Source organism: Lates calcarifer, linkage group LG8 (assembly GCF_001640805.2).
Source record: "Lates calcarifer isolate ASB-BC8 linkage group LG8, TLL_Latcal_v3, whole genome shotgun sequence".
Classification (NCBI taxonomy): domain Eukaryota; kingdom Metazoa; phylum Chordata; class Actinopteri; family Centropomidae; genus Lates; species Lates calcarifer.
Window position 1 is genome coordinate 7,570,242 of NC_066840.1, and position 24,612 is coordinate 7,594,853.

Below are 24,612 nucleotides of genomic sequence, written 5' to 3' on the forward strand. Positions count from 1 at the left end.
CGAAGAAATCCATACATGATGTTTATCACAGAAGAACATGAACTACATGGACTACATAAAGTTACTAAAATGTACACTTCTTCCTTTGTATGTTAGTTTGATGATAAACGGTACAAAGGGTACAGAATCTCAAAATAAAAACACTATTCACTAAGCTTGCCTCATTTCCAGTAATTAGTTGGCATGTGTATATCCTGGATCTGTACCAAGAACCATATGAAGTTGTTTCACCTGGAAAATGCATCATGAAATGCACTGTTAACTGCCATTTACACCGTGGTGGAGAAAAACAATGTAGGTGCCATTTCTCACAAAGAAATGGGTTTTGTCACATTTTTTGTCAAGCCATTATGCTCTTGCACTCCTAGCCCACTTCACTGCAGCTGGTAATTGATTGTTCATGCTTACTGCATCTTATTGTCCAGCTAAAGGCTGAGGCACTCTTCTTTTTGTTTACCTCCTACCATTGTTTTTTTTTTTTTTGTTTACAATTTGCTGTCATTTGGCTAGCATGTTTTGTTATGAGAGGCAACACCACTAACACCCATTCAAGGATCTGATAACCTTCAAACCCAATTAAATCCATTAGACTCCCACAATCCGATCTCGTCTCTCTTTTTTGCTAAGTATATATTACCTGCTGTCTCTTGGCAGCCATGATGTTCAGCTTGTCCACCTCAGGTTTCAAGGCCTTATATTGGATTCCCAGGTCCTGCTCTGTTCCTGCATTACGCACTTTCATCAGATTGTCCTCCACCTAAGCAAGGTAGATAGAAAATATTAGACACTACTTAAAAAAGGTACAGTGTTTTAAAGCAAATTCATTTCAAACATTTTAAATCAATTTGGTGTGAATCCAAAAGTGCATTAGAGCCACTGAAGACCACCCCATACGTAGGGTTTCACCAGAGAAGTTCAAAATTTGAGTTTATAAATTCATTTATTAAAAAGTAGATACTGACAAGGAAACATTAATTCAAGCTGATACCATGCTGCTTCCACAACAAGCATGGACATTTGGGCTAATTGCTGTTACATTATGACACGGTAGACTTATTCCAAAAATCTGGTCCATTTAAGTTTACTTTATTATTTACACTTGCGTGGGGCCCGGCCTCCCCTGGCCTAGTGGTGTCCCTGAGCGTGTGACTGAGTGAAAGATAGCAAGCAGTTCCAGATCACACCATGGTATGTCTACAGCTTACAAATCAAGTCTTGTCCCAGAAATATATTACTGCACATCTTCTGAACAAATCATGTGAACTCTCACTGCTGGATCAATTTGATTATAAATAAATACCTTAATGTGGTTATCAATACTATTGAGTTGTGCTATAAGCAAACAGATGCTATGCAATTTCAGTGCTCAAAATAAGTGATTAGTTGTTCAGACTGATCTTGATTTTTATTGAGTGGAATAGCCTCTAAAATTAATAGCTTATAAATAAGCCTGTTTGTAATATGCAGAAAAATCCAACTATCTCACCAGTTTAAGCTGCACCAGAAGTTTGTAGACATCAGACATGTCTGCCAGAACCAACAGATGTGTGACTGCTGACAGGAGGGCTCTAGCAGCACGAACCATATTGCCCCTCTTCACAGACGAGCAGGGGTCTTCTGCAAATTCTCCAGAAGCCAGGCGCATTGACTCACCTGAGAATGAGTGACAAAGCAAAACAAATGTTGTAACTCCAAGGTTTAAATAAAAACTTCAAATAAAACTGATTCAAAAACAGACTTCTGAACCACAAACTGTTCAAAAACACCAACTGTTTTGAACCTCTATGAACCAGCTTTCATAATCCTAAAATGTGTACTTAATCCATGGTTGTTTGACCAGGAAACAGGTTTCCTAGCTTTTGCAATGAGAAAAGAAAAAAATATTTTACCAACAAGCTGTTAACATTTTCATTACTTACACACATGCCTCAGAAACAGGTTGTGATATGAAAGGATGAGACAAAACTATATGTTAATGCCTCTCAAAATCACATAAGAAATTGGTTTTCGAATGCAATTAACTGCCTTTCTCTGTTATACATTAAATAAGACAAAATTCTACCTGTGCAAAATCTGGTTTTATTATTATAGCGGTAGTAGTAATATTAGTCCTATAGTGGCAGCAGGAGTAACAGCAGTAGTAGTAATAGTAGTGAGAGCAGTCATGGACTGTTCCTGGCTACAAGTTTATAGTGTCAGTAAGTCTTCATTTGAGATGTGTGGAGGAGAGAGGCAACAGTCCGATGCATTTTTCCTGCCTCGCTAAGGTCAGCATGTGTCACGCAGAGTGACAGAGACACACACAGACACCCACACCTCTTCAGTGTCCGGTAATAATTTCTGCTTGCAAAAAGACATGCACACACAACCCTCTTAAAAAAATAAAAATAAAAATAAGAGGTCAAAGTCACGACAAAAGGCTCACTGTCTGGTTTGTCCAGCACCATGCTTTGTCCTACATTGGCTGGGCCTGCACAGTTGACAGGGAACACAAATAGACTTTGTAGGCTCACATTATGAACAAGACAGTAAATCCGTGAATAGTTTATTTCAGTGGAGGCACAGCCAAGTGCAAATTCTAAAAAAAAATGACTGCTACAGCTGCATTAGAGTACCAAAGCCAACAAGAAGACAAGTACTTATCTTGTCCACTTTCTTATGATGTGGTACGGCTCCATAGAGACTAAAGAAAAGAAAATGATAAAGAATGACAAGCAGCAACACGAATAATTTCCTTACACCGACGAAGTATGCTCTGGAAAAAGACATGTTAAAATTAATTTAGCAGTAGTTTATTCTCAGTCAGTTGTTACCATCTTGCTATTTTTTTTTCTATGCCAATCATGTATTTAGAGAGCAGCTCTGTTTTTTGGCACTGCTACTTAGAAAGAAGTGCTCTCACAGAGGGTATACTTCTTTTGCCCAATGCATGCTGGGACTGACTCCAGCCACCTTGACCCTTAATAGGGTAAGGAGTTTAGATAATCATGGATGGTTTCAACAAAAGGTTGCCAGTAGTGATGTAACAAAATGTTGTGTTGTGGTATTTTATGAAACAAAAAGGCATCATTGGAAAATGGATCCCAGTATCAACTAAAACTTAACTGGCTATGAGTACAGTGTGGAGTGTTTTTTTGTTTTCTACAAAGTCAAATCATCAGAGTACTCTCTCCAAGATAACGAGCAAGCTGTATTTAGACACAAAGTGAAGTGACTTCTTGGCTTAGACCTCTGGAATGTTTTCAAAGACTGTGTTCTGGCCACAAGCAGTAACTGAGTTCCCAAACTGACTGAACGAGAAGCAACTGTATATGTGACAACTCAGACAGACTGATTTCCAAACTCATCAGGAACTTCACTTTCTCTTATTTTCCTTCAGACCATCTCCTTTCTGCCTCTATCATTTTACATCCAATGACTCATGCAATTCAGAATAACTACATGTTTTCACTCAAGTTGAAAAATGTTCAACTCAAGCAAAGATGTTGTTGCCTTAATTCACAGCATTTAGAACGTCCATCTGTCTGTGTTCAAATCTATCTACAGACTGTGTGCCTATCACCTCTAAATGTGGTTTAGCATTTTAAAATCCAGCTGAATGTCAGCAGTTACCACATTTGCTTAGGAAATAAGGGTTTCTGTCCAGTTCATGAATCCAATCAAGTTCATACATTTGTTCTTAAAAAGTACCTTGACAACAGACTGAAAGTCAGTGCTTCACTGCCCTCTGAGGTCTATTTCACCTCTGACTACACCCAGCATCAGTGATGGGCAGTGCTGGATTTCCAGCTTCACAAGAACATCCTGCTCTAGGTAATCACATACTGTTTGCTTATTTATGTAGCTATATAACAATTTTTCCCTGCCGTATGCTGGTAATGTTTTATTTTAAGTCATTTGTCGACCTGTGATTTGAAATGCTCAGGAACAAGAACAAAAACAGCGATAACACATAAGCAAAGGTACTGAATGTGCCTGTCCTAACCCACACAACTGCTTGATGTTGTCGATTAAATCAATTTTCTGTTCACTGACTTATCATTTTAGTTGTAAAGCAAACCAATAGTGGAAGTAGCCAAAGACAAGTGACTTGGGGTGATACAAAATAGATGACACCACAAAATCCTAAGAGGAATCAACTCAGATGTTAATGTTGCTATGGTACTTTTACTGGGAAATTTCTTGGAGCAATAATATAAATAAAATAGTTTAAGGGGAATTTTTGTTATCAACAAATAAGCCATCTGTTTCATCACCATTCCAGTAAAGAAATGGTTTTTGTCAATGCAGATTTGGAGATTAACTTCAAATTCAATGGAGCGCTGTTTGGTTAAAAAAAAAAAAAAAAGAAAGAAAAGGAAAAAAGAGAGAGAGAGACGGGGAGAGAGGCAAATCATGCACTATCATATCTGTAGAACAAAGATCTCACACAGATTCTGACCATTTTACCCTGACAGAGAGCTAAAGCAGTTTGTGCAAATGATCAACAACACAGACCTCAAACACAGTCCGCACCTTCGGGCTGTTATTCCCCCCCGTGAACAAAATCAATAAGGCCATTTTCAGGGGGCAGATAGTGATCAGTGCTCCTTTAATAAACTTCCATTCATCTAATGCTCACCTGCGGCCAACCAAGTGCATGATGAAATGATTAAAATGTATATCACACAATAAGCCTCCCAAACAGCAGGACGACAAAGACACAGGACAGGGAAGAAAGGTCAAGCCGGAGAGAACAAGGACAAGAGCAGACAGGAATGGCTCAGTAAAGAAAGACTTTAACAGGCTAAGAAATGTCTACTGTAGTGATGTCTCTGGTAAATAAAATAGGATTTCAAATATTCAGAAAATGTGAATTGCAGCAAAACATCTACCACATTTTTATATAATTTGAGGAAAAAAAATTGATCAACCAGCCACTTAAACATGCATTGTATGCACAGTCACTTATGGCGATCATGTTAGATTTTTTTTCCCTCCCATTTTAAACAGCTGTTAAGCCACAGCTGGTTCGAAAATGTTTTCTGAATCCAGTGGGGGGTGGGGGGTGTTACGCTACTCAAAGGCCACATTATCAGTCGAGGCACGCTCCACTGAGCAGCATGGCATAGCTGACAGCCAGGCCCGGGCACCAGCTAACAACAGTCACTGAATTCCAGCCCAGTGACAGCTTACCACAACTACAGTAACATTCCTGGGCACTGAGCACTGCGCAGGCTATCTAGCGACATGTCATCTACCTCCCAACTACTCAGAGCAGAACTCGAGCAGGGGACATCTAACTCGCTGGGCATCTGGGGAGATGAGACACAGTGACACAGATGTCTCTTCACAATGTGATAACAGCCACCCTGAAGTCATAGCTCCCTGGTCTCAATAGTCTGCTAATGTGTCAAAAGAGAGTCAGACATCCAGAACTGAAAGGAATGAATGAAACTTGTAAGCGTGGTTGTTAGATGATGGAACCTGCTATTGCAGGACAAATGGTAATTTCATTGGCTGGTGATTTGATGGTGGATTCCTGTCTCAAGACTTGTGGGAGGCATGAAATTGAATTGGAAATGGACTGTGTGTGGGTTGAGTCCCACCAGGCAGGTGGATATAGCCATTTAAATACATCTGACATCAACAATGACACCTGCACACTTTCCGCAGAACACTCCCTTGTTCTGATCTCCGTGGCAACAACTAAAGAGGGAGGCATTTTGGTTATAAAACAGAAGCAAAAATATATGCACACTTTGTTGAATACCTTGTGTGTCACTTCTGCCACACAATGACCTGGTTATCCACTAAGCAACCCAGGAGATTACCTTTTATACAGAATACCAAACAAAAATCTCCAGTACCACCATGTCCTCTGAGTCATCTACCTAGACAAGACAAACCTCCTTGTCTTTCATGATTCACATTTTATTTTGTCAACATTATTATGGACAGCTTCTGCTGCAGAAGCTACAAACTAATGTACCACAGACTGGCACAAAGATCCACAAGGGGCCCATTTTTGCCACTGGTCTGAGCAGGACAACACAGGCAAATCAAGCTGACATATGTTCCTGCTGCTGACAAGGGTCTAATCAAAGGGCTGACATTGCTCAAACAAAAGGGTGAGGGAAGGTTTCAATAATACTGGGACCTTAGTGGAATTATATTGCAGGGCAGAGTGACACATGGTCAACTTGAGCAATATGTTTGAAATTATTATCACAATAAGAATATGTTCCTCTTCTAGATGTAAATTACAAAATTTTCTCTTTGATGTCAACTGTAATATACGTCAGAAAGAAACTCATTAATGATGTAAATCAAAACTAATAGTACTGAATTACTGCCCAGCCCTAATTTGTGGGATATTTTTCTTTTCTGTCCAACACTATAATTTAAACTATGAATTTGTTTTATATACAACATACTCCAGTCCCCCCCCAAGATACTAGACTCTGTTCTACAAGTCATGGCAAACGCCAACACATATGATAAATCAATATTCACCATAATGGTCCTCTTTCTCTCTAATGGTTTAAAACTAGTTATTTTATTAATAGGTTCTAACTTTTCATCATACAAAACACAACAGACAAGAAACAAAGAGATGAAATACTACACAATAGTTAAGACTAAAAAAGTGAGATTTAGGATGCTCAAGTCCAAATAACTCCTGAGCAAATTTTTACTGGACTACATGAACACACACACTTCTGAGGGGAAACATACTTAAATTGGATCCTAGCAGAAGGTAAGGCAATGACAGTGTACACACTGAAACGAATGTGAACCTGCTGAACCTGATACATGTTTAAATTAGGTCTCTATTATAATGGGATCCCTGAAAAACCCATAGCAAAGGCAAATCTATCAGACTCAAAGAATAGTCTTATTTCAAGGTCGTCCACTGGGGCAGATGATATGTACATAGCTTATGATTTATTTATCATCCCTCCTATCTTAAGAAGCACTCTCTACAAGCTAGAAACCACACACTGTTGCAATATGTATTTTCAATATACCTTGCTTGCGGACATCTTCCACAGCAGCAGTCAGCTCATCCTTAAGGAACTGACTTTCCTTTGCAATCTTCTCTCCTTTCTCCAGAAAGTTCTGGGTAGCAGTCTCCACAGACGCAGCCAAAACATGAGCCTTCTTGGAGCGTCCCTTCTTCTTGTTAGATGGGCCTTTGTTGCTGGAGTTTACCAGAGTAGTGACCTATGCATGGCAGGAATACAAAATGGCTCAACATAACTGCTCATGTGAGACTGAGCTGCTTCAGGATCTTAATTTTAGTTAGCAAATTATGGTTAAACAGCTTTTTTTTCCCCACATATGACATTACTGTATTAGCTTTTAGTTATTTCTGATGATAGGATTGGCCTGTTATGTAGAATGCTGTATATTCACAAAAGATACAATGAGTAGGCGATGGATTTCACCTATGAGCTATTTGATTCTGTCCCATTATGTTAAATTAGACTGCACACTGTGTGTACATTACCTGGGTGACCAAGGGTTCCAGCAGCCTCTCCACTGCCAGAGTACGGATCTCTAGACTCTTTGGGTCCCATTTAAAGTTAATGTTAGGTGTGTTGATGCTTGTCATTGTGTCTGGGATTCTGGGGGGTAAAGACATGGTTAAAGTCAAGGAATTTAAAAAAAAAAAAAAAGTTAAAATGGATGATCAGGTCTAAATCAGTTTAATTGTTCAAATGCATTAATGAAACACAATTTAGACCACATCAAACAAAACATCTTTGCCCTCCAAAACACTGAATATCTGTAGTGAAATGAGTCAACTGTGGTTCTATGTTATAAAGGATAGCTTTTTACTTTGCCAAGGAAGAAAAACTACTATAAAATATGCAGGGAGTAAAAAAAACTTTAAAGTTAGCTTCCTAAATCATACTTCCTTTATGATTTTCAGGCTAGTCTTGAAAAGTTTGTGAAACAGTCAAAATATTAAGGTCCTTGTTAGAGTCAGCAATGCCTCATCTCTCACAGAATGACTGCCAAAGGCAGAGGCACAGTAACACTGTGGCCCAATTTCGATCAGTGACTGCAGCTCCATTGATTAGCTATCAAACATTGGGGGGACGGGGAGAGATAATCAGCAAACCCTGAGGACTGAGGGGCTTCAACTAAAAAGCTGGTCAGCTGTACTATGAGGACAATGCCATGTCTGGTCATTATCCTACAATGTCAACAAAGGGATTAAAATACTAAAAACACCACAAGAACATTTGACTAATGATAACCTAATGTTAAATTGAACTGTTATTTATTGGGTGGGAGTGCTTTCAATTATGCTTGAAAGAATTCTAATTGTTGCCTTTGGGTGGACTAAATTTGTTAGGATCTATAACACCTTTTAACTTTTAATCAAACAAAGAAAAAAATGCTATCCCAATGTGGATGGATGCAGATTGTTTGGCACAGTTCTAACTCATTTTATCAAGAACCACAATCTTAAGACACTTCCACACTACTCACTGAGGCTTTAGTCTACAATTACATATCAACCACTGCAAAATTTAACAAACAGTATAATATTAAAGGGCCATGTCCACAAACCACCAGATAAAGTTTATAATAATGCTATCTATCCATGGAGATAGTTTTGCTTTGATCTGCAGGTTTTGATTGAGGTTTCCACGGCTGAAACATCTGTGATACAATGCCAATTGTTGCGTGTGTGTAAATGAACTGAGAAACAACATTTGATAAACTCAGCATAAAAGGCTCTTGGCTGAGACAATATCAATCCACACAATTCACTTGGAATAATTTCCACTGAAACTACGTCTATTTACGAAATAACTGCATTAAAACTGGTCTGTTGATTATTCCAGGTAACTGCGACATCGGTGGCGAAATTCCGTTTACCCCCCCAGTTTGGGTGTGGCGAGAAGTTTCAGAGGCAGATATCTCAAAATCTGGACGAATGAAACCAAAACTATCCGCACGACTAGATACTACTGGGGGTACTTGCGTGTGATTTCTAACCCATTAAACTCTAAGCAAACTAATACATTCGGCCCAAGAGAGACGAGCAAGACCGAGTAGGTTACGATTATCCAAACGACAAAGATATATATATACATATATATATTTTAAAAAACACGTTTAACACTTATTTACTAGTGGAGGAGGGACAGGGCGGGTCTAATACCTGGTCGGCTAGGTGCTAACACGTAACGTTAGGTGAAGTTACACCTGTTGCAGCTAACTTTACCTAAATTAATATTGGTTTAACGTCAATTGAGACTGTAACAACTGAAACTGTAACAAATAAATGATGCGACATACTTTAAACCAAGTGTCGGCAAAGTTAACCGTGTTCAGCAATTATTCTTCTGTTTAAAGGTCTCCGTTAACATTTGAGCTAACTTAGCTTAACGTACCTTATGTTACCTGCTAATATTCAGTATCCCAAACACGGCACCTTGCTAACGCTAATGCTAGCCGATACAACAAACACTAACGTTAGCTCCGCTGGCCTGTTTTAATACTGCGAAAAACGTTAGTCTTCGCGTTAAAGGGCTGTCAAAGTAACTGTATCACCTTATAATGGATTAAGTTTGTATTTACTATAGAGCCGCAAGGAAACGTAATCAACTTACCGACAACGGTCCACTAGAAAACTGGAGTTTAAAAGTTCAAAATGGAGGAATGAGAATTACGGAATTCCTTGCCTCAAAAGTTTTCCTCCCTATTCCTCTTCCTCACTGACTCGGTTTTTTGTTCTCCTAGCTGCCGACCTAAAAAAGTATTTCCTCTTGAAATAATACGAAAAGTAAATGCAAGAGTGACTTAAAATGATCTCCAGCAGTTAGTTACCTGAAAAGTTTCGGTTAAGATTGTTCCGATGTCGCAGACTATTGCCCAACAATAGATGAAGCGGAGGGGGGGCTGGGGCGGTGACCGAGTTCCTGAACTTCCTGGCAGCGGGGCAGGGCGACCACAGGACACAGCAAGCCCACAAAATGAGGAGGTGTTTTGGGCGTGGCACTCACTGTGTGTGTCCATATATGGATTAATTATTGCTTCCATGAAACTAGTATAAGATCAGGCCAACAGCTTTTTACCTTCTTAACATTCAGCCTGAAAAGGAAACTACTGAACCAGGAATGACAAAGCCTGGAGAGTGATAGTCATGTCTGTCAGCCTGTACTTATGTCAGTTTAACATTTAAGTTTTATTCTAAAAGCTTTTTTTTTCCTTCACACATTTGGTCTCCTTAGTACAGACAAAAGTGAATATCTCATTTAATCCTGAAAGCAGCAATTCACTTGGTCTCTAGTCATGGAGTTACACCAGAGGAAACTGACCAAAACAAATCTTGGTGTTTGATCCAGAACTCACCTTAGGTTATCTTACTATAACAAAGCAACATACAAAGCACCACATTGCCTCCTCATAAATCATTCCATGGTTAGGATTTTAATTCTTTACTCCTGTGGTGTAATTTAATTGTGCTTTTATCTCTTCTCTTTAGTTTCCTAATGCTGTCCAGCTGTACCACGTCAAACCTCAAAGCCTAAATTAATCAGAAAATGATCCCATGGCTCCAGCTTTTCAGCACATAACAAAGCACACCACAATAATATACTGATTCAGGTTGAGGGTCTCAATGTGTATCCACGTGGGAAAAATCTTACCTTTTATCTATTATTAAATCTTTTCAAATCATATGTGACTGTAATCTTCAAAGGATTTTTCCCTCACATACAGTTATATGTCATATTTTGTAAATGGTAGATGTATCATTTTGGAGGTTTTTTAATTTTCTTGTTTGTTGTCTGTTTAAACAGCTTTCTCACAATGTGAGATTGTCAGGTGTTGTCTCAGCTGTCAAGATTTTAAAACTACTTATTTAGTAGTTCACAGACTAGCTTTGCTGCAGACAGCCCATTATTCTCCCTCTGTGTCTCTCCTTTTATTAATAAAATTCAGGGCAGCTTGGTTTCAAACATTCTCAGAAATTCTAACCACTGCATTCATCATATCATGTACTTAAACTAAGGGTATGTGTTAAAAATGTCAACAAGTCCAAATAGAAGACTCCAGGGAAAGACAGTGCTCCAAAAGTCAGCTGATGCAGCATCAGGTGCACACACAGTGAGCAGGTTGTAGCTTCAGTCTCTCATTTTTTATTAATACATAATAAACATCTTTCTACAGCAGCGCTGACATTTTCTTCAGACAGCTAGAGAGGGTTTGCAGATGTCACAAATTTTACAATTTCAAGGTCAAAGGGAACTATACAAGCTATGATCAGTATGCAGTGGTCACACTTTTACGGTTTGTTGCAGCTTTGACTGATAACACTGAGACATTTGATAAACATATTCAAGAGGTAAGTATTTTGGCTTGGGCCTAATGAAGTGTGAACGCCATAAATAGATTATCTGAAGAGGCCAGGTGCCACCCCTCCCTCCTCTCTTTTTCACCTCAGACACACACATAAACACACTAAGGATACACTGTTTCTTTAAACTGTGGTATCATGTGAACAGATTTACTTCATGATCATATAAACAAACTAGAAAGGTAGTGACAGGTGGTAATTCGGTAATGATTTTTTTTACAGCCTGCATCCTTTCCTGCACCTTCCTAGTTGTGTGTGTGTGTCCTCACTGGCTGAGGACAGGTCTGTTTACAAAAGAGAATACAACAAAGCAGTGCAATTGGATCAGTCATAATTCCAATTAAATATATAGAGAAAAATGCTAAAAAGCCAAACAAAAAGAGGAGACAGTTGTCAACAATTCAAGGTTGTGACCATAGAAAACATTACAAGCAACAATAGTGTTTTGTTCTGCAGGCAAGTACAACTAACACACTTCTATTTGTTGGCTGGAGTAGGTGTTAATTAAGAAGCTCCGCTAGTGCAGCATGAATTACAGTCCTGGAGAGAATGAGCTTACAAATGTACCTATGAAGCTCTTTAATGAAGGCCTCAGAATATAATTATCTTCTGGAAAGACACTACTGAATATTTTTTTCATGTGATAAAAATTTGCAAAGTAATTGTTTTCCCCATTGAGTTTTGACCATGCCGAAACTGAAGGGTCATGCATTAAATAGGCATATTAAATTCCTGCAAACGGAGATATATCAGTGAACTATCTTGTGTGTATTATTAATTTCAAGTCAAGAACAGAGGGGCCTGCCACATGCATAGTGTAGCAGAGATTTGTTTATCCAATTAATACTGTGGTGGTGGAGAGGGATTAGATGTGGTGCAATTGTGTGCTTGAATGATGAATGTTTGTCCAAGTAACAGCTTGCTGGAAGGACAAGTTTGGGTGTCCTTGAACTTCCTCTTTTTGTACCTGTTGGGCCCGACAAATGATAAGAGCACAGCATGCTATAAATAATTCCTTCTCATTATGAGGGAGTGCACATGTTTGTCACACACTGAATGTATAATTGAGCAAATGCAAATCTGTAGTGTGTGGCACTCAGATAAATAAAAATGATGGTGAATATATATTATAATATATTTTTCAATAAGTATTCACAATTTTAGGTGTTCCTTATCCACATGTAAAATATACATGGAATATAATGTTACATGAAATGTTTTGTTTTGTTTTTTTTTTCTGGTCAGGTATAGATTAGTTTTATATTTCTACTCAGGGGACACAATGCACTGCTCCATGCTGATGAGAAACACACTCATGATCGCAGCCACAGGTGAGCTTCTTGCGCAATTGTGTTATGATCTTTTGTTTTGCAGACATGGATGTTAGTGTATATTATAGCTTCCTGTCAGAGTAGTTACTCATAGTTTGACGTTGACTGGACTGGAAGCTCCCTCACTGCAGGAGGATTTTGTTCCCTGACATAAGGAACACAGCGACTTTCAGTCTGCCCACATTCACCTGACTCATCCTGACAGCTGTCCATGGAGCTGCATGATGTCATCAGCAGGCTCTCCCCTCCTGAGTAAGACCTTGTACCTTCAAGATTAGAAATGAGCATGGTGCAATGGAGGCGTCACTCCTCCTTAGCAACACCCAAGGGGTGGAGAGGAGAGTCAACAGGCTACTAATACTAATGATTATTCTGGATAGCAGTCATCACTGTGACTTTCTTTCAGAGGTGAAAAGAAACATACATTATCATGGTGAATTAACAAAAAGTCCCTTGGGAGGACATATAAGACATGTTTACAGTGAGGTGTTGGGACAGTGATGTAATGGTTTCAGAAGGCAGTCTTGCCCTCTGATTGGACCATCGAGAAGGTTGCAGTTCCCATGACTCAGCTGCTGCTAACTCATTGTTGGCAGTCTGTTGAGCTCCACCTGCTGGTTCAGATTATAGCATCAGACTGATGACCGTCTGTTCTGGTGTAGTACTTCTCCTTGGCTTTAGAAGAGGTAGGAAGTAACTGAATTATATGTTTCTGCCTGCTGTGCGACCACTGAGTAACCTTTGATGGTGTATTGTTTGTACAAGATGGTCTGTCTAAGTCTCATAAGTGTGGGTTATGAAACTTAGATTTGTAAGTGCCCATCTCAAGCTTTGTATTTAGTCTGAGAGGAGTCTTCAAAGTCAAACAAGTGTTTGTTGCAGAGCAGGAGTTCAACTCAAGGAGGTGATGTTGACATTTCGGGGGAACAGTGCTGCTGACAATATTACAGTGAGCGCATATTATTAGCTGTTTCTGCTCTCACCAGCAGTTCTCTTTGTGATCATATTACCTCTGGATGTGTTTCACAGATGGGTAGACAATAGTGTGTTCATAATCATTTTTATACAATCAATGACTACTGACTGAAATACAATTACCAGCCGACCACCGACTGCAAACACACTTGTCATTCACAGTACACGCACTATTTCAGAAACCTTGTTTTATACCAAAATTCTCCTGGGAGCTACTGCCCTAATTTCTAGCTCACCATGTGGGATTCAGGCTAAAAGGAAGGTGAGGAATGTGGAGGAAGCCAGAAAATGAAACATAATGTATTTCAGAGCTGTAATGAGTCACAGGTTCAGACAGCATTTTGAACCAAACACATCACACATTTACTGTATCTATGTGCCTCATAGCTTGACGTAAGCAGTAACATGTACAAGGCCACAATTTCACCAGCACTGAAATCACTGAAGACAGCTTATATAACAGAGTGTACATTACTGGGTGGCTTTAATTTTTCAGAAAGGAGCTCTGAGGACATCTGAGTGCTACTGTCCTTTTGTTCTCCAAAAATCTGTGACTTTCGGTGGTTAAATAAATAAAGTCAAATTAAAGTGTCATATAACTAGGGCACATTTTAAAGTGAAACCAGTATGGAAAAAGAATAAAATAGAGTGCACAGAAGGATGTGGGCAGGTAGAAAGTAAGACCTCTTTGAGGTTTCAAAAATAATTATGCATATAAAAGTAAAAGTACAACTGTGGCCTAAGGGTCCTAATTAGAAGACTGCAAGGCAGCCTAAAGAAAAGAACAATAACTCTGGAGTTCTGGATTTGCTGTTGTTGCTTGTGACATCTAATGTGCCAAAAGAATGGAAGAAGACAGTGTCACCTATATTGGAAATAAAGCATCACTATATGTCTACACATTGAATCAAAGCTGGATTTGAATATTAAATGCAGAAAACATAAATACACATTTCATCAGTGCCAGTATCAAAATTGCATTCAGTTAGGTTTACACAAAAGCTATTCACTGAAAATGTGATGAGGCTATAGTAGGCGGACAGCAGATGATACATTATGTTGCCCCTCCAAGTCAAGGGCTCTATAGGAAACAAGAAGTAGTCAGCTAATTTCCAGAGGAATTTTACAACACTGTTAGGTAATCTTTTCCTAGATAAATAGTAGGAATGACCCAGGCAGTCTTGTGGCAAATTGGAAATTGAACCCAGCGTGTGATAGACATGAGTTCCAAGCAGGGGAAATGACCTTTCAATATTAATGATGCAGAGAGCCATGACATCATCAGGACCTGATTGGGTCCGTGTGATCCATGGGAAATGAACAGATGTGACTGTATGAGAATACCAGCTCACCCACAGCCCCCATTTACGCCATATTTACTTTCATAAAAATTTATCAAACCAACTGCCGCACTCTAAGCTTGAGTCACTCTTTATCGAATGCAGCAGCAGAAGTGTAGTAATTCAATGAGCACATCCTCCCACTCTCCACACAGCTGATGATAAGTCAGATGATGTCTTATTGAAATGCAGTTAGTGTTTTTTCTTGTCTCCAGCTCAAGCAGAACTGATACCCCCCAAACATGTGTTTGTTTACTGGCCTGCTTAGAGAATACCTCACACATTGTACTGTAAAATCAAATTTTCTTCAGACATTACAAATGCAATCACCTTCACAGAACCACCTAAGTTTTCTTCAGGCAGCGAAACAGCAGAAAGAGGGGAAGTAATGTTGTTCTTTCTGTGTACTGGGCTGTGCCTTGTTTTTGATATAGTGCAAAGCATGGGTCATTGAAAGCATAAAAGTCTTGCACATCACAGAAAATGTAGCACGGGAAAGCGATGCTCCATCGGTATGACATTAATTCTTTCCGATGTAAGGAGTCCTGGTGGGGAGGATGTCACCAGCATCATCCTTTATTTGTGGTTTCTGTCTCGAGCTGTTGTCAGTCACTTTCACCTGATGTTGCTGCTGCGATTTGAATGGATAATGAGGTGCAGAAGTGAGTGAAAAGTTTTTAGCGGCACCTGATAGAAGCAAGAGGCATCTCCCCCCTCCTTTAAGGGCTTTAAAATTCAAGACGCATTTGCTGCAAAAATAGCTGTGTTTTGAATAATGAATACGAGATTGAAGGAAAGCTGATCCACTGATATGCAAAAATCTTGTACAAAATAAAAAATACACAAACTACAAATGCGACTGAAGTGAATGTTTTACTTGCTTACCATTTCCCAATACCAACATGGTAAACAGCAGTTTTTATTCCTCTAAGAGTGCTTACAAACCTGAAGGGAATTCAGTGAAAATGTTGATCGTCAAAGTGTGATGGATAATTACCCATAAATTAACCAGACTGAGGTTCCTTATTCTGGCTGTAAACGCAATATACCTGCAAGTGAAAACATCAGTTTGAAGAGGTGACAGCTGAGGCAAACACAGAAGAGCCATGCTTGCAGTTTAGTCACAAACCGACAGTGTTTACTTGGTAGTGTGTGGTTGCTGTGAACCTGCTTGCTGATGTCTCCAAGGAGTGAGATACAATGTTGAAATACGGCTGGACCAGACAGCAATAAACGCCCAGTCGTTGCCAGGGTCCACCACAGTAAACAATCGCTGGATATCTGTCAGCTGGATGTCCAATCAATCATGAGGATGTGTCCACTTTAATGCACTGTCAAGAGAGGTTTATGGATTTCTATTCTGGCCTGTCAATGCTGCCAATAACAGGGAATCCCATGCGTCTATTATCAAAGTTTCATGACACAGATGGGTGAAAAATTAAAGGAAACTGCAATATAAAATGTCTTGGGCCAAAACAAGCCTCCAGAACAGCCTAAGTGCCAAAGAGTCTACAAGAGTCTTGCTTTCTACTAGATGGTTGAACATCAGACTTCTAAACGATTCACCCTGTTCAGTGATGGATGCTGGAGTAATGGATGTTGGAGAATACCATTAACACACAGGTCCAAAATCTCCCTTTAGGTGTTCAGCTGAGTTGAGATGTGGCGACTGCAATGGCCATAACATATGATTCATGTCATGGTCATACTCAAACCATTTACCACCCCTCGTGCTATGTCTGAAAGCATCTGCATCCATCAGGTTTCTCCACACTGTTTACTCAGGTTTTAACTACTTTAATTTGTCACCTGTCTGTATTTCATAAGAGGAGATAAACTCTGACGTAACATAAAACCAATGGACACATTTCAAAACAAATGGGAGACACTTTAAATGATGAAACTAACAATGTTTTCATTATTGATTCATCCGCTTATTTTCTTGACAAATTGTTTGGTCTATAGAAATGTCTATTCTGCCTAAAAAATAGCTGCCAATTTTCTGTCACTCAACTATTGCTTGAACTCCACTGCCTACTGTCAACAGTCACAACTACACAGCCATGGAGTAACAATAGGGTTGGTTACTGAGTTACTGAGAAACATGAGAGGAGTTGGAGACTTTTAACAAATAGGCACAGAAATATCGACCATATTTGTTAGTTAGTTATCTGTTATCTATTGGTTAATTATCTGTTAGTTTTCAAATTTTAACACAATTTAGATGTTTGGCATAGGTTAAGCTGCCAAGGCCAAGACAGTGATAAACTGTAAAAATGTGTCCATTGATGAGGGGTGTTGCAAAGCAACATTTCATTGAGTGACCTTTCATTGAAAAGTCATCTAATTACACTTGGATGTGTACAAACAAACCAAACTGAAAGACAAGGATTTATGAAAAAAAAACTGATCACACCCTGTCAGTTTACATTTTGTGTGACAGAACTGACATCCATTCTGTAGCAGCACATCCGTAGTAGGATAAAGTACGTGGCAGCGGAAACTAATCCCAGGGTTAAACTACAGTTGACTGTAGTGCTGACATGTCTTTGAAGACAGACAAAGACAAGACAAAGTGATAATAAAAGACACTGTCACATTGCAGTTTCATCTGGGAGAGAACTATTGTTGCCCCATTTAACAAACCAAGGTTATCTAGTGACAGGAGACAAGCCTGGAAAAAATACAACTAGCCTGTGAAAAATATAATGCTGCTTATCCAAAAAAAAAAGTGTCTTCTCTTAAGTATAATGAAACCATTAAGCGTGAAGCATGAAAAGATGAGAATAACAAATGGAATGAGTAGAATGACCCAGCTGTGTTTTACAAAATTGGAGAGGGGGGTGGGATGGGTTTAGAGGGGCAGAATAAAAGAAAACACAGAAGCGAGGAATGGACCTAGTTAAGAAGAGGCAGTGATCAAAGCACAGGGATATGTAAGAATATCTGCAGCCAGCCTGGGTGTTGCAGCAGCCGTTCCCCTGTTGCAAGTACAGTATGTCAAAGTGCTTTGGTTGGCCCTTTTCTCACATGCAGGACCACAAGTCTGCACCTTCAACTCATTTCTTGCTGATTGCTAAGCTTCATTTCACTGATTGTAGTAAATGTTTCATGCACTATTGGAGGGGGTATGCCCACAAGGAGGGCTTCCTTATGAAAAATTTATCCCGACAGATGTCTAGGTCTGCCTCTCCTGCCACGTAAGACTCATCTAAGCCAGCAGAGAATTGATTAGAAAGCTATCTATACTCACTGTGAAGACATATTCTTCAAATGCTGCCTGCATTGGCTCAAATTTAAAGAGTATAACACAGACTCACACAAAGTGATTGCTTGTATAATTTGCAAGTTATGGAGCCCCTTTGTTGAAAATCACAAACTGGCATAATGCATATATGCTATTTTAAATACTGTAGAATTAAAATATATTTTTTAACTTCCTAAATCTGAATAAATCAATATCTCTGATACTTACATTCAGTAAAATATATGTGATATTAGAGGTGCTCTTCATGAAGCTAAAATCATGGAGCATTATTGCTTCAGTCTTCAGTCTCCACAGATCTTTTCAGACTGTTTTAGCTCATTGCTTTAGTTTCACATCCCACACATTTACTGGTTATTGAAGAAAACCAAATATTTTTTCTCAGGAGCTGATGGAGCCCAAAACAGAACTAAAAGGAGAGTGACTATTTGACATAAACATATCAGTTATTGCATAAAATTTTCCAAATTAATGCTGCTGTGTCTGCCTGATGTGTATGTAGGCACTTGCATGCTAATGCGTCATAACCATAACAACTTTATAAAGCTAGAATTTTAGTTGTGATTGTGTGTCTGACAACTTGTCTTGATTATTTTCTGCCCTCTACTGGCCAAACGTCAGCATTAATACAGCTTAAATTTACTTACATATCTTTAGCCTGACTCCTTTTAATTTAATCTGTAGGTTGCACAGTATCACATTCCATGAAGTACGTGTACAAAATACTGACATTTCCTCACATATTGCTTGGAAAAAGATTATGAGCCTCAGTGATGACAGTATGCGTAAGTGTGTGTGGGTGTCTTATGAGCTGGTAGATCAAGACAACACATTTTTCATAATAAGTGCCCTTCACTCATCAGCAGATGCCGTTCTATACAGAAAGATGAGCCACTTCCTAATCTCTTAATGAAAAAAGTAGGAGGACAGTTAATACTCTTGACAGATTCCAGTATTATTAAATTATTTCAACATTTTTGTCCTTCCACAACATCTAAACTTTTTAATGTAACATAAAACACTGGAATTATTCCAGGAACAGTTTGTTGAGTGGATACTAAAGCTAATCTCACCTATTGCCAATTGAAGTTTTACTGTTGACAAGCCACTGTACCATATTACAAATAATTAGTGCTTTATTTAATTTCAGTGAACCTGTAACCACTTGACTGTCACCTTCTGGTCAGGAGCATTACACCAAACTAATCACAACTGTGAGTGTGACATTACCCTCTGCACACTGTATGTATCAGGGGCCATCAGAGACTCAGAATTACCATGAAACCAAACACATTCACATACTGTACTAAAAACCTCACACACATACAGCTAAAAAACTTTTCCACACACAACTGAAACACTCTCAAACAATTGAAAAGTGATATTCTCACATACATAACTGAAAAACTCTCATAAAACTAGTGAAAGCTTTTACATACACTCCTGAAAAGCTTTCACACATACTAGTAAAATGTGCTCATATAAACAACTGAAAAATGTCCTCTCACACACATATGAAACTAAACTCATTCACACAAATACAAGTGAACAGCTTTTACATACACTGAAATACTCCTAAAAACTAGTCAAACCTTTTACATACACTACTGAAAAGCTTTCACAGATACTAGTAAAATGTACTGGTGACACAAGGTAGAGACTGGTAACATAATCAAGATGAACTCCTCTAAACTGATGACAAAATGTAAACATTTACCATCAACTCCTGGTAACGTCTTCAACACTTGCTCCTCTGTTACAACTATTTTTTTTACTTTGCATACTAAAACAAGTGGGCCACTATTAACACTGTTATCAGGGTCAAATCACCATAGTGCATTCATATTCTGACCACGACCCTTCTGCTTTTAGTGCATGACTGACAAGTTTTTCTGAAAGGCTCCACACCACAATGTTATGGTGTTGCACAAGTCTGTCACACCAGAAACAGAGGTTTGTGTCTGAACTCACTGTGGACCTTTTCTGTGTTAAATCAGACCTCAGTTAACAACAATGTCATCATTGTGCTGATAGAAAATACAATCAGGTTGCAATTATGTTTCCTACAAGACATATTTGCTGTTGTGAATTATCTAAACATAATTCGTAGGAGACATGGTTGTTCTATGCCTTACTTTGAGAAATCCTTCGTAAATTAAATTAAAAAAAATATATACTATGCTGATGACACTCAACTTAAACATTAAAAAGATAACTTCTTTGCAACCTGTAGTCTAATGAAAAAAGTAAATGAATATAAACTACAGATATCTGTAAATATGCTGCTATGCAACAAACTACACGCATTTTGGACAGCAAAACATTCTATAACCTGCCAGTTATTAGCATCAGGATCTCTTGGCGAGAAGGTCTCAGAGAGGTTTTAAGCTCAGCCCTGATCCTTTCTGTGCAGAGTTGTTATGTTCTTGCAAGGTTTGTGTTGGTTTTCTCATAATATTTTGATTGCCTTTCACAGTCCAAAGACCTACCCAGGGTCCTTCTGTTCAATCCTTGCTGGGAGGTGACCTCAAGGTACAGCTATTATAGGATAAGACCTAATACTTGGACCGATGTCATCCAATATTGTGAATGTAGTCGAACCTTATACGCTGCGTTGCACCAGGTAGCAGAACTTACCCTTACGATACTCTTTTTCATTACGATGACTTTCCTGTTGAGACTGGGAGTGGGCAAACTCTATATACCTCCTTAAAGCCAAGCTGAAAACAACATTTATTTTTACCATAATGTGGTCAGCTCAGCTTTACAAAGTTACTGCAAGTGCCTCAGTACCTCATCGTTAGCATTAAGTCAGGTTCCTGCTGATAGGAATTGATTTTGCCTTTTCTGTTTTCCAGTGTTTCTGTGTGTTTCTGGTGATTAAAATGTATACATGTCTTTTTAGTGTGAATGAAAGCGAAGCATAAGGCTAAATCGACCCGCTGTGTGTGTGGCTGTCTACAAACTCATCATGTATTAATTATTGTGCAGTGCTATTAACTTGGCCGGTGTTGTTGGAAACAAGGCATAATTAAAAATACATGTTGTAATGATTGAGTAAACTGGGGTAATAAGCAATCAGCCTTGTAATAAGACTTGGAACATTATATTTACAGTGCAAAATATAACTCCTCCTAAAAATAGGCTTGTTGTTTGGAGTTGTGAACTTGGTACTGTACCTTTGGCATCTCATATTAGTTCTTCACATTTTGAACACTAGGCATTTGTTTGCAAAAATTGAACCAAATCAATTAGAGCTATAAGACAGATGAGTATGAGGAGCTGACACTGGTTTGCTCATTGACAGGCTTACAGTACAGTATCCTCTCTGCACTGCTCTGAAAAAGTTGTTTATGGCAGAGTGGACAGGAATGTTGAGCAGCAGAGGACCAGAGTTCAAATACAGATACAATAGCCAGAGGTATGAGTGGGAGAAAGCAATACTATTGTCAGTGCTTGTTAGTTAATGGCGTTAAAACAACACGTGTTTTCTGCTGGTGGATTCAAGTAATCTTTAAAATTCAAGAGTGCAGGGAAAAGAGGGACAGCCAGATCATGAGGTGAATGTAAGTGACTGGCACATTTTCTGTTGTAGAGAAAAATTAATGAGGTGGAGTATTTTTAAAATGAAATCCATCATGTTCTGCAAGTCTTATATAAATGTGAAAATGTACGACTGGGTTTTCAGTCAACAGTCAATGATGTGTTGTGAAATCTGTCTGGAGCCTGGTATGAATGTGCTATATTAAAACTATGAATATGGCAAGAAAGTGCTAAGTGCTGCTGTTTCTGTTTCTGTGTGTGTGTGCATCTTGAAGAAAGGAGGATATCTGGGCATTCATGACTTGAAGCAGTTTTTTATACCTCCACATGCGCACCTGCACACCTGATGAAACTGCAGTTCTAACAAAGCAAATTGTACTATATCTGCAGTGGCTGTGCGAATTTCATTATCCAATCTGAAAATAATTATAGACTATTGAAACTTTTCACAGCTGAAAATGAAATTCCACATCAGCATATACAGGATACTGCCTTTGAGCAGCAGTGTGTCAGTGGCAGATCGAACATTGCCTGAAATATGAATCTAAATTCTGTTAACTGAGACGTGACTGCTCATAGTGCAGTGCAGATGCTTACTTGTTTTTTTTTTTTTTTATTATTATTTTATTTTGTCTGCCTCTCAACACTGTCAAACCTACAGCACAGAAACTGTTAGAGCAAATCTGTCATCAGAAAGAGTTTTGATGGCGTATCATCCATCATACTCCAATGCAAGGCTATTGTGCTGCAATCATGAATGTGTTTACCGTGGTCCATTTACAGTGGTGGTGAGTTAATGTCACTTGTATACCATGCTCTCTACCTAGAAATTGTAAATGCATGCAGGCAATGGACTGTGATTATTCTGCAAGTGGTAGAGGACATCATAGCTGGTTTCAGCCATGTCATTTACTGTAATATGCTGGGTTATTGTAAATAAATGACTGGCCTTAGGTGTGTGAAGCCATTTGGACACAAGGGCACAGCACACAGGTAGCAAGCCACAAAAGCAATGACACAAATAAGTGTTACATAGAAAGTATTTTCTTCCATTTTTCGTCCTTTGCTCCCTAACAAACAACTGAGATTGGGATTTGTTTTCTTTTCCATTATCTGCTTCTTGATAACAACAAGGTAAATTATTTGGTGATTATGGTGGATGGGGAAGCTCTGAGTCAATTAGTTTCCAAATGGAAACTGGATGGAACAAATACAAATTGAATATGGAGGATCTGTCTCCAGGGACACAGTGGATAGATAGACGCTTGGTCAGATTCTCAGCCAGCTGAACAACTTTTGGATGAGTCTAATTCTCACAGCCCGCCCAACGGATGGCGCTGGGCAATTCAGCTGACAGTATAAACAGCAAAGGTTAGAGCTATATTGAGACCCTGTGAACCAAAATAGCTGGGGAGAATTTTCATTAAAAAACAAGAGAAAACTAACGACTTTGCATGGACCCTGGCTATAGTCATGGTTGAAATTCCCTCACAAAGCTTTCATCACAATGCTCCACTGACTTTGATAAATTTCATTCCGCATAACTTCAACCAATTGATGCCCCGACACACTCACCCTATGCACACACAAGCACACAGAAGAGCATCGCACGCACGATCACGTAAACACAAAGAGAGGGCAGAGAGAAAGAGAAGGAGATGCATGAATTCAGTGCCTTGAGGAAGGTGAAGAAGAATGAATCCAGGTCTTCTTGCTCGCCATTTCATTGCCACGAGAAAACACACTCTCCTGCGGCCTTTTTTCCCCTGTCACCCTCAGGGACCAATGCTCCCCTGTGCATGATCTTGTCTGTCCTATATTATAGCTTTTTCATATCTGTTAAGTATCTGGGAAGACTTCTCTTGCTCTGCACAGTGATGTGATAAGTTTTCACTATTAGCGTGTTCTTGGGTGAAACCCTCTCTTTCACCCATTCTCCTAAACCCTGCTGAAGAGCTGGCATGCCATAACTCACACAGCCACCCATGCTTTGCAGCCAAGCCCAGGAGCTTCCTTGGAGGAGATTAAAGAAGAAAATTCTGAACGCATGGAGAAACATTCACCACTCTGAACACTTGTCTTCACTGTCAAAGGCAAACGCATGCACAGTAACATAAGTAGGTATAGAAAGAATTGCTCACATGCAAACTAAGCAAAGAAAGCCATGTTCTCGATTGTAATGTTTGCTGCTGTAGAGATCATTGAGTTTGAAAACTGATTTTTATGAGAAAAATAAAGAACTTGCAATTTTGTATAAAACTATGATCTGCCCACTCCCACGTTATGAATACACTTCTTCCCATCAGCTATCACTGCGGAGACACAGGCCTGCTAAATTAAATCCAGCCTGTTGAGAATAAAGCTATTTTTACCAGCATCATGAGACTGAGAGTCAATCCAAGCTGGAGCTGCCTATAAAGAGGAGAGGCAATCTTGGTTCTGAATGGGTCTGAACGCTCAATCAGCAATACACTGCACTCCAAAGGAAATAAGGCAACCACTTCAATCCTGACATTGATTTCTTTCTCTTTCCTCTCAAACATTGTCTTCATGATCACAGACGGCCACATAACTCTACATTATACTCGCGGAGACGAGTGTCTATGATATTTTAGCTCAGATGAGACACTGGTGCTATCCACGCACTCATTTTTGCTCATGAATTGCAGATTCTGATGCACAGGCTCTGGCTCAGTTTCAGCCTCGCTATATGGTCTATCAAAAGCTCTAATGACTGGGCACAGTTAAGAGCGACAAATGCAAGCCAATGTAATATTGCATCAAACCACAAGAGGG

General features: G+C 39.1%; 1 protein-coding gene across 1 annotated transcript in view; it reads right to left on the bottom strand.

The window, feature by feature from the left end:
* The window catches only part of ctnna1 (catenin (cadherin-associated protein), alpha 1), a 78,529-nt gene extending 68,604 nt beyond the window's left edge, over positions 1–9,925 (bottom strand). The window contains 6 exon segments of the mRNA XM_051072205.1: positions 638–757; positions 1,487–1,653; positions 7,011–7,206; positions 7,493–7,610; positions 9,615–9,752; positions 9,832–9,925. Coding sequence (XP_050928162.1) covers positions 638–757; positions 1,487–1,653; positions 7,011–7,206; positions 7,493–7,597 — 588 coding nt within the window. The 5' untranslated portion in view covers positions 7,598–7,610; positions 9,615–9,752; positions 9,832–9,925.
* Between the last annotated feature and the right edge of the window lie 14,687 nt (positions 9,926–24,612).